This window comes from Mytilus galloprovincialis, chromosome 4 (assembly GCF_965363235.1).
Source record: "Mytilus galloprovincialis chromosome 4, xbMytGall1.hap1.1, whole genome shotgun sequence".
Classification (NCBI taxonomy): domain Eukaryota; kingdom Metazoa; phylum Mollusca; class Bivalvia; order Mytilida; family Mytilidae; genus Mytilus; species Mytilus galloprovincialis.
Window position 1 is genome coordinate 56,877,776 of NC_134841.1, and position 19,612 is coordinate 56,897,387.

The 19,612-nt window shown below is 32.6% G+C and overlaps 1 protein-coding gene across 2 annotated transcripts in view; it reads left to right on the forward strand.

The window, feature by feature from the left end:
- Positions 1 to 19,612, forward strand: part of LOC143072507 (cytoplasmic polyadenylation element-binding protein 2-like) — a 51,004-nt gene that overhangs the window by 15,339 nt on the left and 16,053 nt on the right. Inside the window, exons 2-6 of one of the 2 annotated variants that reach the window (XM_076247451.1) lie at positions 2,060 to 2,159; positions 8,711 to 8,875; positions 9,573 to 9,662; positions 17,874 to 17,992; positions 18,612 to 18,780. In XM_076247451.1, coding sequence (XP_076103566.1) covers positions 2,060 to 2,159; positions 8,711 to 8,875; positions 9,573 to 9,662; positions 17,874 to 17,992; positions 18,612 to 18,780 — 643 coding nt within the window. The remainder of the gene's footprint in view (positions 1 to 2,059; positions 2,160 to 8,710; positions 8,876 to 9,572; positions 9,663 to 17,873; positions 17,993 to 18,611; positions 18,781 to 19,612) is intronic. The other variant, XM_076247452.1, reaches the window with a different exon arrangement.

Sequence of the window (19,612 nt, forward strand, 5' to 3'; positions counted from 1 at the left end):
CGGTGACTTCTTTATGCTCCATCCCATTGAGTATGTCATTAACGAGTTGTAGAAGGGCAGATTCGCACGAATGGAATTGACGATACGCAGATTGGTTTGTAGGAAGGAGATCATGATCTTTCACGTGTTTATTCAGTCTTATATAGCGCACATTTTTCAATTAATTTAGACAGGAAAGACAAGTTGCTTACTGGTCTATAATTTAAGTAAATTAGTTCAAGACCAGCCTTTTTCAGCAGAGGCCTGACTACCGCTTGCTTCCATCTTAATGGGAAGACGCCTTGACTAAGAGACAAGTTAACTAACTTTGTGATAACAGGCAACAATTCACTAAGGAACGATTTAAGTACTTTAGTAGGCAAAATGTCAAGTTCTCATGATTTACATTGCAATTTATTTATGATGGTCTTAACTTCGTCTTCTGAAAGATTTTTAAATGATGTAAATAACGGAACGTCTTTGAACAGTGGTTTGTAATCGTCAAAGTCTCTCAGAAAATCACGAATTGTTTTTATTTTGTTCATGAAGAAATCCGCAAATTTATCGGGAAGTTCGTTTTCGTTTTCAACGTCTGGCATCGGATTTTCCGCCTTACTGCCTGTTAAGTCTTTTACGAATTTATATAGCTTTTTAGAATCACCTTTAAAAGAAAGTACTTTTTGACTAAGAATGGAATGTTTCTCATTTCTAAGTTCATGGAGGTATTTGTTCATGGATGATTTATAAATTTCGTAATCACACGGTTTTCGGTGTTTACGCCAGAGTCTTTCCGATTTCCGCATGAGTCGTTAAACCAGGGCTTGGGTGCTCTACATATTTGTGTCTTTTCCTGCATTGGTGCATGAGTATTAAGTAAAGATTCGATAGTGTTCTCAAATTCGCCAACAAAGGTTTCAACGTTATCGGAATATAATGACAATTTTTGGAGATCTTCTGTGAAATTTTGTTTGTTCATATTTTTGAAGTTTCGAAATGAAATGGATTTACTGACAATGTTCTCTTTTTGTACCCTCATTGTCACTTTTACGGCGCAGTGGTCAGACAAAAACGGATCTGCTTCACACGAAACGAGATCGACTCCATTCGTGAATTCCGTGATAACCAAGTCTAGACTACGGCCGTGAATATGCGTTGGAAAGTCTACATGTTGTATTAATCCGAGTGCATCGAGAGAGTTATTGAATTCCGAAATCGCATTACTGTTTTCCTCGATGTGCAAGTTAAAATCACCCATGATTATTAGATTTGAATATGTAGAGACTATATCTTCTAGAAACTGAAAGAATTCGTTCACAAATTGATTTGGTGTCGCTAAGGATGGTGGTCTGTAAATACCAATGCAATTTATTGTTATAGATTTAAATACTAGTTGCCATATTCCATACTCAAAACACGATTTTGTGCCGGAAAACAGTTTACACATTTTAATACTGCTTCGACATGATAGGGCAACACCGCCACCGATTCTATTTTGCCTGTTTGAAACGCTTATTTTGTACCCATTTTGATTAAGATCTGATGTTTCGAATTGATATTGCTTTTCATCGGAATACCAGGTTTCTGTTAAAATTGCAAAGTCAACATTTTGTTCATGTAGCATTTGCCCAACGAGGACGTCTTTTTTGACTAGCGATCGGCAATTGACAGATCATAAAGGGAATCACTGAAGCATGACTAGAGCCCCCTTAGGTCAGTCACCTTTTGAAAAGTTCTGGATCCGCCACTGTTTATAAGTGTGATCAAATTGCAAGTTTTTCAAATGTTGATTTTTGAGGATGACTAAAAATACTGAATGTCTTCAATGAAAATTATGTTGAAACTATCCTTTAAGTTTTAACATATAGAAGATACTAAATACCTTTACTATTACATCATGATCTGACCATTTAAGCAAAATAATGGCAACACCAGTACGTTCATTGGCTTCTGCCATTGTCAAATTCTCAGTATTGTTTTAAAGTTAGTTAGTTTATTGTTTCAATAACTTATATATAAAAAAAGTTTACAAAATTTGGCTACTTGTACGTTGTTTATATTTATTATTTTTGTATGATTTCAGGATCGCACCAGTTCTCTAGACAGTATGAAATTTTCTGCATTTGAAAGTCAGCTGTTAGACATTATGAAATCTTCTGGTGACAACAATGATATGCTTAAAGGTAAGGAATTAAACCAGTGCTCTTTGTGTCCTTAATATAATTATAGAAGTCACTTAAAGTCTTTTTCCCTAAAACTCAGAAGTGTGGTGACCCCTCAGGCCTGTCAAGCCACTCGATAACTATTAAGTCATAAATTGTTATGAGAAACAGGACGGTAGGCCTACTAGTCCAGTCCCCTAACTTTTTGAGTTTGGTTAATTTCCTACATGAAGTAACATCAAGTTTAATTTGACAACACTTGTACCTGGAAATGTTTTGTCGAACCACTATAATTACTTCTATGTGAGGGAAAGATTTTATATTTTATCTGCAGCTTGATAATGTTGTTCACAATTTTGGCACTCATTTACCGTGCAGCCGCTTTCAATTATTTAAGACATTACAATTTCTTCTAGTTGCATGACATGTATATATTAAAATTCGTTTTGAAATAATATAATGAATGAAGCAATAGAACTCTTTTACCATGGCCATTATTTCTGTTATTTGTTTCACTTTCCATATACCAACAAAAATACAAATTCATACACAATTTTATATTGATTCGTTGTAGCTCTTAAATTTGGAAAATAAGAGTAGACATCAAATTCCAAAGATCTGTGACAAAAATCATTTAGCAGACTTGGTTTTGTTATATCTGTATATCATATATTACACTGTATTACAGTAAACAAATTGGCAGATTATTCACCATTATTGAGATTGTACAATTGTAAAGGATTGTTCAATACGCTTTTAAATGCTACAAATGGCTGAATATGAGGAAATAAAGTGTTTTTATACTGGTACTGAACAAAGCTAAATTTAAATCAATGGAATTTATCTAATCTACAGTTTTAAAGTTTGATTTTATTTGTGATTTTCAGCCAATAATTACTTTAATTCATCAGGAATGTTTTTCACACAATTACTTGTATTAAGAAAAAATGCAGGAATTTCATCATTATTAAGCTTTACATTCTTTTCAGTCTTTGACAAAATGTATATAACAGAAAATAATTGACTGCATTCATCACCTTTAGATAAATACATGCCGAAGGTTATTCTGTCAAGGTTTCAAATAATGAGCTTCAATCTATTCATTTATGGATTAATTTTGCTACTTTTTATGTAATAGTGGTAAAAGACTTGAGTATATCATGGACTGGAAAGGGTTTCAAATAATTTCTTCTCTGACACGATGGTGGTACATCACATTTTGCCTGAAACCTGAAACTTGATGAATATGATTTTTTATACGCCCGTCAAAATTTTGACGGGACGTATTGTGGTATACAAATGTCCGGTGTCCGTCTGTCCGGCGTAAACATGTTGCACCATAACTTGAGAACGACTTATCCAAATTTCATGACACTTAATAAAGTTGTTTCTTATGATGGTCAAATGATCTGTATACTTTTTGGTGAAAATAAGATTTAAACTTTTTGAGTTAAGGCACTTTATAACTAAAACAAGGGTGTGTTTTTTTCACATGTCGCACTGTATCTCAAAAACGATTCTTGATTATGACTTAAAACTTTAAACACTTCTTAGTTATATTAATCTCAATATCTGTATACTTTTTGGAGTTGATTCAAAATTTCATTTTTGAGTTATTGAGTATTTTGTAAAAAAGGGGGAGGGTTTTTTTACATGTCGCGCCATATCTCAAAAACTATTTAAGATTATTGCTTAAAACTTTACACATGTCTTTGTTATATTAATCTAAAGATCTGTATACTTTTTGGTGATGATTCAAAATTTCATTTTTGAGTTATTGATTATTTTGTAAAAAAGGGGAGGTTTTTATACGACCGCAAAAATTTTAATTTTTTGGTCGTATATTGCTATCACGTTGGCGTTGTCGTCTGCGTCATCGTCGTCGTCCGAATACTTTTAGTTTTCGCACTCTAACTTTAGTAAAAGTGAATAGAAATCAATGAAATTTTAACACAAGGTTTATGACCACATAATGAAGGTTGGGATTGATTTTGGGAGTTTTGGTCCCAACATTTTAGGAATTAGGGGCCAAAAAGGGCCCAAATAAGCATTTTCTTGGTTTTTGCACTATAACTTTAGTATAAGTAAATAGAAATCAATGAAATTTTAACACAAGGTTTATGACCACAAAAGGAAGGTTGGGATTGATTTTTGGAGTTGAGGTCACAACAGTTTATGAATTAGGGGCCAAAAAGGGGCCCAAATAAGCATTATTTTTGGTTTTTGCACCATAACTTTAGTATAAGTAAATAGAAATCTATGAAATTTAAACACAAGGTTTATGACCATAAAAGGAAGGTTGGGTTTGATTTTGGGAGTTTTGGTCCTAATAGTTTAGGAATAAGGGGCCCAAAGGGTCCAAAATTGAACTTTGTGTGATTTCATCAAAAATTGAATAATTAGGGTTCTTTGATATGCCGAATCTAACTATGTATGTAGATTCTTAATTTTTGGTCCCGTTTTCCAATTGGTCTACATTAAGGTCCAAAGGGTCCAAAATTAAACTTAGTTTGATTTTAACAAAAATTGAATCCTTGGGGTTCTTTGATATGCTGAATTTAAAAATGTACTTAGATTTTTAATCATTGGCCTAGTTTTCAAGTTGGTCCAAATGGGGGTCCAAAATTAAACTTTGTTTGATTTCATCAAAAATTGAATAAATGGGTTCTTTGATATGCTAAATCTGACTGTGTATGTAGATTCTTAATTTTTGGTCCAGTTTTCAAATTGGTCTACATTAAGGTCCAAAGGGTCCAAAATTAAACTAAGTTTGATTTTAACAAAAATTAAATTCTTGGGCTTATTTGATATGCTTTATCTCAGGGGAAAAAATTAACGGTCGCCCAGTCGCCAATGGCGACCAGAAATTGACCTGGGTGATCTTTTTACTCAGTTGTGGTAGCCCAGGTGGCGAATTGAAAACAAGTTCTTGACTGACTGAAATTCGCCATTTACCGTGACTCCAAGTACTGGCTACTTCACGGACAAAAATGTAAATTCAAAAAGAAAAATCTTTTTAAAATGTATTGCATCAAAGTCGCGATCGCGATAAACAAGGATGTCAAATCAGTGTTTACCTGTGACTAAATATAGTTCACGTTAATTCAGGTCACTGATTGGTCGTCTATTTAAAGTCGGAATGTATCATATGCTTGCAAGGATAACAAGAGAGGTGTTCCGATGGTCATTAACAATATAAAGCAATCACGGTTTTGGCTTCAAGAAAGCGAAGAAAGCCAGGGAAGATGACAATAGCATGTCATGAAGTAATATCAGTCAAATAAAAGAAAGAAAGTATGATATATATAATACTGCTAAGAATCTGGAAAACAGTACCTTTTGTAGTTAAATTTTCAAAGCCCACGTGGTGTACAGAGAATGAAGGTCAAAAACCAAAGTAGAGTATTGTCGACCACAATAAATAACATTTATAATTAAAAATGATTTATGTTTCTTACTAACTGAACAGTTTACAAAAAAAAAGAAAATCAGAGAAGATATCAAGTTCATGACAACGCTTTTGGAATATATGAAATAGTCGCGAAAAAAGGGGGGGTTCATTTGTTTACAAATGTACGTAGTCTAATACGCAAAATGAATCGACCAAGATATTTAATAAATAAGATTATTATAGAAATAAAATGAAATATTTCATCTATCATCTTCATGTATTCCAGAACAGAGAATTCTTTAGTTGTCTTTAAAAGATATGTAAAAAAATTCTTGTACACAGGGCATGAAGATTCCCATTTAGCAAATGATTTTTTTTTTAATGAAATTTGATTGAAGTCAACAACAAAGATAATAAAAAAATAACTTTTTCCCAGGCATTTGAATCACCTCCAGGTATGCTCAGAATGCAGGATTTTGAGTCTGAAATTTCAAAATTTTCTTAGGGGCATGCCCCCAAGCCCTACCTAGGAAGCTTTGCGGGCTTCACCGGTGATAGTAAAATTATGTGGGCTACTGACTTTTTGTCTGGGCTAACTGATTTTCAAGTCTAGTAGCCCAGGTGGCTACTGGCCTTCATAAGTTAATTTTGACCCCTGTATCTAAATATGTACTTTGATTTTTGATTATGGGCCCAGTTTTCAAGTTGGTCCAAATCAGGATTCCATATCAAGTATTGTGCAATAGCAAGAAATTTTCAATTGCACAGTATTGCACAATACATGTAGCAAGAAATATCTAATTGCACAATATTGTGCAATAGCAATTAATTTTCAATTGGAGTTATCTTTCTTTGTATAGAATAGTAGTTGATAATATATGTTGGAAATTTGCCAGACATGACTATGATGTCATTTTCTATTTTTATTTGCCAATAACTTTATGTAAATAACTTCATTGGAAATTTGCCAATATAAAATGTTGCTGATGAAGCTTTTTTTCCTTATCTTATCTAAAATGTTTTTAGATAATGTATGTTGGACATTTGCCAGACATGACTATGATGTCATTTTCTATTTTTATTTGCCAATAACTTTATGTAAATAACTTTGCTTATATAAAATGTTGCTGATGAAGTTTTTTTTTATTGTTTTATACAATAAACAATGTATATTCACTTTTACTACCAACCAATCTTTACCATTCAGTGATAACAAGCACTTTATTTTACATTTTAATATTTTATGATGTATTTAAAAGAGTAGTTATTGTTGCAAACTCCATTAGAAATTTAAATTGATATCAGTTTTGGAAAAAGGGAAACGGGGATGTGAAAAAAGGGGGGGGTTTAAATTTTTCTCATTTCAGTTTTCATAAATAAAAAGAAAATTTCTTCAAACATTTTTTTGAGAGGATTAATATTCAACAGCATAGTGAATTGCTCAAAGGCAAAAAAAACCTTTTAAGTTCATTAGACCACATTCATTCTGTGTCAGAAACCTATGCTGTGTCAACTATTTAATTTTAGATTTAAAAAGTTTGAAGAAGAAATCTTTAATTGATTTGTAAAATCTTGACATTTGTTTTGTGTAAAAAAAACCAATGTAATGTCAAAAATTTGATCACAATCCAAATTCAGAGCTGTATCACGCTTGAATGTTTTGTCCATACTTGCCCCAACTGTTCAGGGTTCGACCTCTGCGGTCGTATAAAGCTGCGCCCTGCAGAGCACCTGGTTTTTACATGTTGTGCTGTATCTCAAAAACTATTTATGATTATTGCTTTAAACTTTACACACTTCTTTTTTCTATTAATCTAAAGATCTGTATACTTTTTGGTGATTATTCAAAATTTTATTTTTGAGTTATTGAGTATTTTGTAAAACAGGGGAGGGTTTTTTACATGTCGCGCCGTATCTCAAAAATAATTTATGATTATTGCTTAAAACTTTACACACTTCTTTGTTATATTAATCTAAAGATCTGTATACTTTTTGGCTTTGATTCAAAATTTTGTTTTGGTAATATTTAGTTTTTTGTAAAAAAAAAAACAGGGTGGGGAGTTTCACATGTCCCGCCGTGTTTCTAAAACAATATATGGTTATTGCTTAAAACTTTCTCAGTAACTATTTATGATTATTGCATAAGACTTCCACATAAGACGTCGGGCATATCATGAGCTCATGGCGCAGCTGTTTATTATTTCATTTAGGAATAAAAGCTGCATAAAACAGAATTATTGATTAGATGGTGTTTTAATATCATGTTAGTTTTTTTTTTAGCTTTTTGCAGAGTTCGCGAAATCTTTTTTCCCTGGTGGTCCTTGAAGAAAATCTGCAGGTCCTCACTATTAATTCTATTGAAAAATACTAAAATTGTGTCAGTCCTATGCCAAATTTTGTTGGTAAAGTCTTGAGGACCACCACTTTTCGCGAACTCTTTTCGTGAACTCTGTTTTTGTACTAATTATACCAATTTATGAATATGTGGGGATATGTTATTTCAAATGGGAGATGCATTATAGGTTTCAATAAAAACAAATACATGTAATACCATACAATAAAAAATTATGGCTTTTGGGAAAGGCTCTGTGATAAAGAACATGGTGAAATGTAGGGAAAAGAAAACAACATTTGTCAGTTTGAGGAGAAACAGTTTCAATGATATCAATATATTTCTTACAAATTTTATCTGTTAAACTTTGATTGAAATGATGTAACCTTGCTACAGATACATATCTTTGAACTTGCACTAAAGAAGAGGGGTAAACATTTCTGAAGAATCAAAGGCTTGATTCATTTCGGTTTCAGATCTGTATCATTTTTTATGTGTGTTTTTTTGGAGGTTGCTGCAGGGCCTTAGGGGTGAGAGATCTGCAGCTGAGATATCCAGTACTCCACCCTTTTCATATATTTGATTATAAAAAAAAATAAACGCCCAATCATATTTTTATACAAAGTATATCTGTAGGTATTATGATTAGACTAGCTAGTACTGAGATTGATAGATTTGTCAAATATCTGATGTTGACCGAAATACTAGGTAATTATAATTACCAAGTAATTGGTCTATGGATTGTATTGAACTTTTTAATATTTCATGTAATTCTCAGATTTTTTTTATAAAACTTGATCGGTTTTAAATTATTTGCTAAATGTAATCAATATATTTGATTAATTTCAGGTAAACAGATTTATGGCTTCCCTGACAGAAATCTAATGCTAGATGATGATTCTTTGGACCAGACAGTGGCAAGCCTTACTGCCAGGGGTTCTCCACAGGGGGAAAGAATTGAACGCTTTTCACGCAAAGTATTTGTTGGAGGTCTTCCCCCAGATATTGATGAAGGTATTATAGTTTTATTGTATTCTCATAATTGATCGTGGTAGCAGCTGTTTGCTTTCAGCTTTTTAACAATTTTGATATCCATAAACAAGTTAACAGAAGTTTGGATTAAGCAAAGAAAAGATTGTTTACATTATTTTTCGTAATAAATAACGGGCTGTGGCCACTGGACATTTTAAAGCCAATAACAATGATTCAATATAACATGCTATCATAGTAATTTATGTGTGTAGATGATTATTTTTTAAAAGCACATGTCATTATATGTATGACTGGTAATTACTGTTAACAAAGAATCAACAAAACAAACTCCAAAGGTCAAATTCAAAAAGGGTGAATACCAGCAAACCTGACCAAATCAAACGCTCCCATATATCACCCAATTTTAATTGGAATGAATTGAAATTAACTGTCATATGATTCTTCTTTACTTGAATAAATATTTTCAGGGTTTGATTTCTAGCAAAACCTCCCACTTGTATGACAGTTGTTTGTAGAAATATTTACAAAATTGATTGACTGATCATGAGCAATCCAAATAGACAATCTTAAGATATTTCTATTGCACTGTAGTGAAAACATCACTGGTGTTATGATAAGATTAAGATGAAAGAGTATATAACATAAGCTGTAATGAAAAAGGAATCTTGACGTTATTTATAATTTTATTAATATAGCAAATTGTTTTGTTTTCTTCTAGAGGAGATTACAGCAGCATTTAGAAGATTTGGTCCTCTTGTAGTTGACTGGCCCCACAAAGCCGAAAGTAAATCGTATTTTCCACCAAAAGGTAAATTTTATCTGAATAACCAAAAAAACACTTCAAAAAATATTTAAGAGACAGATTTTGTAAGATTTAGTCATTACATGTATTAATAGCACATTTCAAGGCAAAGGAGTTTATAGAGGAAAGCATGAAAACACCAAGTCTTATAAAAGATGGTATTTCATTTGAATTGCACATTGTCCAAAGATATGATTTAAGAACAAACTCTGGAGAACAGCAATAGAGAATTTACTGATGGTGAAATTACAAAGATATAAGACTATACCACTATGTCATTAACTTATTGATTGTGGGTGGAAGTATTGTATAAGAAATGAATTGCATGTTGTAAATATGTGAAATTATATGATACTTGTCATTTCATTCCTCCAGAGAATATTTTATATATTACATGTTATATATAATGGAGTTTATCGTAGTGTATTGGGAATAGACCATATAGTTAATGATGATGAGATTTAACAGACATGCTTGATATAAGCAAAGGGAATAGAAGTATTGAACACAAAATAAAAAATGTGTGCTATACAAATTGAGCATCGAGGAAAAATCTTGATTATCATGATTATTTAAAAATATAGTGAAGTACAGAGGGCTTTAGGTCAGCAGTTTAAGTGCAAATTCTGTTGTTATTGATGACAGGAGTAAGTGTCCTTGATAAATGAGAAATTGTGTAATTTCAGTGTAATATCATGTGAACTGTTCATCCATTGCTATTTTGATATGTTGTTACTGAGGCCACAATTAAAAATATTTTGGTTTGTCCAAACCCTACCCAAAGGTTGAGACAGTTGGTAGGTAGGTAGGCATTTTCTTTTTCTTTTTTTCAAAGAGAGAAATTGAAGTACCGGGTATTTATTAGTCTTCATGCCTATCTGATAAAAAAAAAACTTCTTCAAATCAGAACAATAAAAGGATTTAAGTAGGTAGCTTTTTTCTGGGTAGGTAGCGTTTGGGCAAATAAACCTATTCTTTTTTATGGCCTGATGGAAGGTCAAGTTTGACATTGACTATTTCAACTTACTTTTGCTGTTCAGAGGTTTTGGTTTTACTTTTTGATAGGTTGGATCATACATTTGTACATGTACATAGCTGTCCTTTTATATAATTATATTCAACAACTGTTACAATAAAAAAACAACAGTAATCCTGGTTCATTGTCAATTTTGACAGCTCATTTCTTTTTATATGAATAAATGATCGGTGTCAAGTATTAGCCGCTGTACATTTACTAAGTAACTAAGGTCACTAATGTTACCTATTGTTTTACGTTGCCTATTGTTTACGTAACGATTATGCAATGAATATGGAAGTCGCCATTCGCCGATTCAAGGACATAGTTTCTGGAAACAAAACAACCTCATCTTAACAAACGGTGAGTGAATCAACTTATGTTCCAATAGCAAATACGCTTGCAAATCACAACTCAAACCATTCAGAGAATGTATTTTCCGTAGATAATAACTCCGTGTATACGAATGCAAACCCAACAACAACAACAAACTTCTATCACAAACTACCTAAGCTTGATCTACCGAACTTTACGGGAGACATATTAACATGGCAGACATTTTGGGAATCGTTTGAGACAACCATTCATCACAATCCCTCTTTATCAAATATACAAAAGTTCAGCTATCTCAAATCTCAGGTACACAGTGAAGCCGCACAATGTATATCCAGTTTATCTCTATCAAACGCTAACTATGAACACGCAATTATATTGTTAAAGGAGAGGTATGGACAGACACAAACCATTATAAACGCGTACATGCAGAATCTACTTGAACTTACGCATCCGTCACTTACACAGCACAGCATAAGAGCATTTTACAATAAAATGGAATCGTGCATAAGGGGATTAGAATCGCTCGGACATCGATCGGACATTAAACCAAGTACAGACGTATTGTTAAAAACAGCCATCTCACCAGTTTGGGTAGATGACAGGTCAGCTTCTGCTAATATTCTTTTAGATGAAGGATCTCAAAAGTCGTTTATTAGCGAGGAATTACCTGCTGAATTGCAATTGAAACCGAATGGAACCTCACCATTAAGCCTAGCAGCATTTGGAGATGCAAACAGAAATATACGCAATTTGGACATTGCTGTAATAGATTTACAAACTCAGAATGGGAAATAAATACCGATGGAAGTATTGATTGTCCCTACTATCGCAGCCCCGTTACACAATCGCACGCCATACAATGCTGCTAAACTGCCTTACCTCAGTGGACTTAGATTAGCGCACCCTGTAAGCGACATGAATAAATTCAGGATTTCATTTTTAATAGGTTCAGATTACTACTGGAATATCGTAGAAAACACCGTTATCCGTGGACCAGGCCCGACCGCAGTAGAATCAAAACTCGGATACCTACTTTCTGGACCAATGAAAGACTCAGCTGGACCCACATCCTCATCTTTCATGTTACAACAAAAGACAGAAGAAGTCGATTTGAAACGTTTTGGGAAAATCGAATCAATGGGAGAAGTATCTGACAATTCAATTAAATTTAACAAAGACTTTTTTGAGACGTATCAATCAAACATCAACACAATGAAGAACAATGGTAGGATTCACACATTTAGCAGGGAACCAGGAATGATGAAAATCCCCGGAGACAGAGCACCGAGTAAAACTGAAGCCAAGCTAAAGATTCAAACATGGACTTAATATTTTCATGACAATATAATACTGGTATCAAGTGCGCCGTAAGGCCACACTTAAAAATATTTTGGTTTGTCCAAACCCTACCCAAAGGTTGAGACAGTGGGTAGGTAGGTAGGCATTTTCTTTTTTTTTCTTCAAAAAAAGAAATTGAAGTATCAGATCTTTATTAGTCTTCATGCCTATTTGATTAAAAAAAAACTTCTTCAAATCAGGACAATAAAAGAATTTGAGTAGGCAGCTTTTTTCTGGGTAGGTAGCATTTGGGCAAACAAACCTATTATTTATTATGGCCTAATTTTGATAATGATCATAGTGAATAGACAGTTTAATAATTTCTATTTTTTTACATGGACTTTAAATAGTTAATTATCATTTCACACTTTGTATGCTAATTTTTATACGACCGCAAAATTTGAAAAATTTTTCGTCGTATATTGCTATCACGTTGGCGTCTGCGTCGTCGTCGTCGTCGTCGTCGTCGTCGTCCGTCGTCCGAATACTTTTAGTTTTCGCACTCTAACTTTAGTAAAAGTGAATGGAAATCTATGAAATTTTAACACAAGGTTTATGACCATAAAAGGAAGGTTGGTATTGATTTTGGGAGTTTTGGTCCCAACATTTTAGGAATTAGGGGCCAAAAAGGGCCCAAATAAGCATTTTCTTGGTTTTCGCACTATAACTTTAGTTTAAGTTAATAGAAATCTATGAAATTTTGACACAAGGTTTATGACCACAAAAGAAAGGTTGGGATTGATTTTGGGAGTTTTGGTTCCAACAGTTTAGGAATTAGGGGCCAAAAAAGGGCCCAAATAAGCATTATTCTAGGTTTTCGCACAATAACTTTAGTTTAAGTAAATAGAAATCAATGAAATTTAAACACAATGTTTATGACCACAAAAGGAAGGTTGGTATTGATTTTGGGAGTTTTGGTCCTAACAGTTTAGGAATAAGGGGCCCAAAGGGTCCAAAATTGAACTTTGTGTGATTTCATCAAAAATTGAATAATTGGGGTTCTTTGATATGCCGAATCTAACTATGTATGTAGATTCTTAACTTTTGGTCCCGTTTTCAAATTGGTCTACATTAAGGTCCAAAGGGTCCAAAATTAAACTTAGTTTGATTTTAACAAAAATTGAATCCTTGGGGTTCTTTGATATGCTGAATTTAAAAATGTACTTAGATTTTTAATTATTGGCCTAGTTTTCAAGTTGGTCCAAATGGGGGTCTAAAATTAAACTTTGTTTGATTTCATCAAAAATTGAATAAATGGGTTCTTTGATATGCAAAATCTAACTGTGTATGTAGATTCTTAATTTTTGGTCCAGTTTTCAAATTGGTCTACATTAAGGTCCAAAGGGTCCAAAATTAAACTAAGTTTGATTTTAACAAAAATTAAATTCTTGGGCTTATTTGATATGCTTTATCTAAATATGTACTTTGATTTTTGATTATGGGCCCAGTTTTCAAGTTGGTCCAAATCAGGATTCCATATGAAATATTGTGCAATAGCAAGAAATTTTCAATTGCACAGTATTGCACAATAGCAAGAAATATCTAATTGCACAATATTGTGCAATAGCAATTAATTTTCAATTGGAGTTATCTTTCTTTGTATAGAATAGTAGTTGATAATATATGTTGGAAATTTGCCAGACATGACTATGATGTCATTTTCTATTTTTATTTGCCAATAACTTTATGTAAATGACTTCATTGGAAATTTGCCAATATAAAATGTTGCTGATGAAGCTTTTTTTCCTTATCTTATCTAAAATGTTTTTAGATAATGTATGTTGGACATTTGCCAGACATGACTATGATGTCATTTTCTATTTTTATTTGCCAATAACTTTATGTAAATAACTTCATTGGAAATTTGCCAATATAAAATGTTGCTGATGAAGTTTTTTTTATTGTTTTATACAATAAACAATGTATATTCACTTTTACTACCAACCAATCTTTACCATTCAGTGATAACAAGCACTTTATTTTACATTTTAATATTTTATGATGTATTTAAAAGAGTAGTTATTGTTGCAAACTCCATTAGAAATTTGAATTGATATCAGTTTTGGAAAAAGGGAAACGGGGATGTGAAAAAAAAGGGGGGGGGGGGTTAAATTTTTCTCATTTCAGATTTCATAAATAAAAAGAAAATTTCTTCAAACATTTTTTTGAGAGGATTAATATTCAACAGCATAGTGAATTGCTCAAAGGCAAAAAAAAACTTTTAAGTTCATTAGACCACATTCGTTCTGTGTCAGAAACCTATGCTGTGTCATGATCAACTATTTAATTTTAGATTTAAAAAGTTTGAAGAAGAAATCTTTAATTGATTTGTAAAATCTTGACATTTGTTTTGTGTAAAAAAAAACCATGTAATGTCAAAAATTTGATCACAATCCAAATTCAGAGCTGTATCACGCTTGAATGTTTTGTCCATACTTGCCCCAACTGTTCAGGGTTCGACCTCTGCGGTCGTATAAAGCTGCGCCCTGCGGAGCACCTGGTTTTTTCATACTTTTAGATTAATTTTCACTTTTTGGCGCCCCCCAGTGTCAAGTATTAGCCGCTGTACAGTTACTAAGTAACTAACGTCACTAATGTTACCTATTGTTTAACGTTGCCTATTGTTTACGTAACGTTGCCTTGTACATAACTTGAATACAATTTGATATGAACACAACACCTTTCATTACTAACTCTTCAGCGAAGTACTAACCACAAGAAACACGATACACGATAATGAGGATGGGAAACAGTTCACATGCATCATGCACTTGTAACACAAGATTTTAAGCAATGATTGGCATACCTGCACTTGTGATTTACATCTAACCACATCTTAAAATTACATGACAAACACACAGTATTAACATACAACAAAACTTTTAACAATAATGGCACACGCACAATGAACATGCTACAGCATTTTATACAATGTATCGCATCCAATATATGGCACACACAATAGTTATACTCAAACATCTTATACAATAAAAGGCACTCTCACCATATACATATATTACAAATATCATATGCAAAACATTACACACACTTTGTGAAATACATGCTACAATATCTTATACAATCTATGGCACTCACTAGGGATGTACATGTTAAACATCTTATTCAATGCACACAAATTCTTATACAATCCATGACACACACAATCACAACATACATGCTACAACATCTTGTACATTCCATGGAACTCACTTGTAACACATGTTCAACATCTTATACAATACACACACTTAAACAATCCATGACACACACAACATACATGTTAAAAATCATTTACAATAATAGGACAAAAAATATCATATGTTCTATGATATTTGCTTTTTGAATAACTTGCATTTTTCATGTTGATACTTAATTATAGTGAATATTTTGAAAGAATGGGCTTAGATTTTTATACGACCGCAAATTTTGAAAAAATTTTCGTCGTATATTGCTATCACGTTGGCGTCGGCGTCGTCCGGCGTCCGAATACTTTTAGTTTTCACACTCTAACTTTAGTAAAAGTGAATGGAAATCTATGAAATTTTAACACAAGGTTTATGACCACAAAAGGAAGGTTGGTATTGATTTTGGGAGTTTTGGTCCCAACATTTTAGGAATTAGGGGCCAAAAAGGGCCCAAATAAGCATTTTCTTGGTTTTCGCACTATAACTTTAGTTTAAGTTAATAGAAATCTATGAAATTTTGACACAAGGTTTATGACCACAAAAGAACGGTTGGGATTGATTTTGGGAGTTTTGGTCTCAACAGTTTAGGAATTAGGGGCCAAAAAAGGGCCCAAATAAGCATTATTCTTGGTTTTCGCACAATAACATTAGTTTAAGTAAATAGAAATCAATGAAATTTAAACACAATGTTAATGACTACAAAAGGAAGGTTGGTATTGATTTTGGGAGTTTAGGTCCCAACACCCAAATAAGCATTTTTCTTGGTTTTCGCACCATAACGTTAGTATAAGTAAATAGAAATCTTTGAAATTTAAACACAAGGTTTATGACCATAAAAGAAAGGTTGGGTTTGATTTTGGGAGTTTTGGTCCCAACATAATAAGGGGCCCAAAGGGTCCAAAATTAAACTTTTGTTTGATTTCATCAAAATTGAATAATTGGGGTTCTTTGATATGCTGAATCTAACTGTCATGACTGTGTATGTAGATTCTTAACTTTTGGTCCCGTTTTCAAATTGGTCTACATTAAGGTCCAAAGGGTCCAAAATTAAACTTAGTTTGATTTTGACAAAAAATGAATCAGTTAGGTTCTTTGATATGCTGAATCTAAAAATGTACTTGGATTCTTGATTATTGGCCCAGTTTTCAAGTTGGTCCAAATCGGGGTCCAAAATTAAACTTTGTTTGATTTCATCAAAAATTGAATAAATGGGGTTCTTTGATATACCAAATCTAACTGTGTATGTAGATTCTTCATTTTTGGTCCTGTTTTCAAATTGGTCTACACTAAAGTCCAAAGGGTCCAAAATTAAACTTAGTCTGATTTTAACAAAAATTGAAATCTTGAAGTTCTTTGATATGCTGAATCCAAAAATGTACTTAGATTTTTTATTATGGGCCCAGTTTTCAAGTTGGTCCAAATCAGGATCTAAAATTATTATATTAAGTATTGTGCAATAGCAAGTCTTTTCAATTGCACAGTATTGCGCAATGGCAAGAAATATCTAATTGCACAATATTGTGAAATATCAAATTTTTTTTTAATTAGAGTTATCTTTCTTTGTCCAGAATAGTAAGCAAGAAATATCTAATTGCAAAATATTGTGCAATAGCAAGATTTTTTTTTAATTGGAGTTATCTTTCTTTGTCCAGAATCAACTTAAATCTTTGTTATATACAATATACAATGTATATTCACTTTTTACTACCAACTGATAAATTAAAATAATCTTTACCATTCAGTGATAACAAGCAGTTTTTTTACATCTTAATATTTTATGATGTATTTAAATGAGTAGTTATTGTTGCAAACTCCATTAGAAATTTTAATTGAGATTAGTTTTGGAATAAGGGAAAGGGGGATGTGATTAAAAAAATTGGGTTCAATTTTTCTCATTTGAAATTTCATAAATAAAAAAGAAAATTTCTTCAAACATTTTTTTGAGAGGATTAATATTCAACAGCATAGTGAATTGCTCTAAGAGAAACAAAAATTTTAAGTTCATTAGAACACATTCATTCTGTGTCAGAAACCTATGCTGTGTCAACTATTTAATCACAATCCAAATTTAGAGCTGAATCCAGCTTGAATGTTGTGTCCATACTTGCCCTAACCGTTCAGGGTTCAACCTCTGCGGTCGTATAAAGCTACGCCCTGCGGAGCATCTGGTTACAAAATAAAACCTGTTTTACCTAATGGAGATTTTCTAGAAAATTTCAGACACATAATATACCTTTTTAACACTAAAACATTGCTAATCTACTATGATATTGAATGTTCAATCTAAGTGGGAATTGAATTATTTTTTTCTTGAATAATTTTATACTTGAACTATGTTAACAGGTTACTGTTTCCTACTATTTCAAGACGAGATGTCTGTTCAAGCTTTGGTGGAATCTTGTATTCTTGATGATGACAAACTGTATTGGTGTGTTTCCAGTCCAACAATGAAAGATAAACCAGTAAGTATACATATATTAGATAGCAATTGGGTTTTTTCAGCTTGTTTTTAAATTAAGTATCTACTAGATTCACCTGCGAGATAATATCATATCTCACTAAAAAAAATTTGGGATATGTGTTCAAACCACTGAACCAACCCAGCATTATTCAACACAATCTAGATTGATAAAGTTGAAAGAAGAATCGCCCGATTTTTTAGTTATGACAAGTTTTGCTTTGTAAACAGGTACAGTACTAAAAGCAAGAAATAAGAAACTTGTAAATCATGTAAATCATGTAAATCATGATTAATTCTTTTTTAACAGAAGATATAAATTCCAGTCAATCTGGACTAGTCTACAGAAGGGACAAAAGAATTATCTGACAGTCTGATTTAGGATATTTATAATATACTGACACAGTCACAATGATTTTTTCTTGCATCGATACAGTTTCTAATATTCAACATGATATATTATCCTGTTGAGTTAAAATACTATTATAATTGCATTTGGTTATAAAAATACTGATATATTAAAAAAAAAAAAAAAAAAAAAAAAAATTGGACTTGCATTTATGAATTTGCAAGAGGTGTTGTAGACTTTTGAATGATTGTGATTTTTTTTAATTTCAATTCAGGTACAGATAAGGCCATGGACTTTGAGTGATTCTGAATTTTTTATTTCAATTCAGGTACAGATAAGGCCATGGACTTTGAGCGATTCTGATTTTGTTATGGATGGATCACAACCTTTGGACCCAAGAAAAACTATCTTTGTTGGTGGAGTACCAAGACCACTTAGAGCTGGTAATTCACTTAATATAACAAGAATAGCATCTTATTTAAAGTATCTTGATTTATTTAGAATAAAGCTTTAGATTAAAGGGACCAGATTTATATTTATTGTCCTTATACTGCCCAAAAAATTTGAACATCAAACTGATACAATTTCTTGTAAGCAGGACAGGGAGAAAGCCTTTTGATTTAAAGGTCAGTTTGTGAAAAAGTCATGGCCATAAATGGCTAAGGATTATGAGGATAGCTGTGTGCATAGTATGAAATTCTTTGAAATCTTTTAACTCTTTAAATGCTATACACAGCATATGCCTCGATGACATACGCCCCCACCACTGCTGTTCGCAACATATGTCGCATTGACAATGGATTTTTCATCCAGACTCGTTACCATTCAGTTTTCATTCGGGTTCTCTCTAATTTTTCATTGTATGAACTCAGGGGTTAAAAAATCCACTAGCCCGACGCCCGGGACTAGATCATTTACGCCACGGGCAATTAAAATGTGTAATCCGATAGGCCCGACGGACTAGTAACAAAAAATTCTTGACGTTTCCAAAATAGAAAGTGAAAAATCCCTTCATCACTATTCTATGTTAGCCATTTCGATTCAATTAAGTCATCCGGGATTCCAATAATTTGAAATGGTTTGTACAGGTCCTATTGTACATATTTTAAAATTAAAAATAACTCTGGCATGTCTGGGTGGCCTGGTATCATGTGTTGATTGCAATTCTCGTACTTTAAATATGGATTTCTCATACCTTGGCTTGGGGTATTGTACATTGCTTATCGTGCCGAGATTTTCAATTAACGGTATTTGGGGGTATGATGTATTGATTGG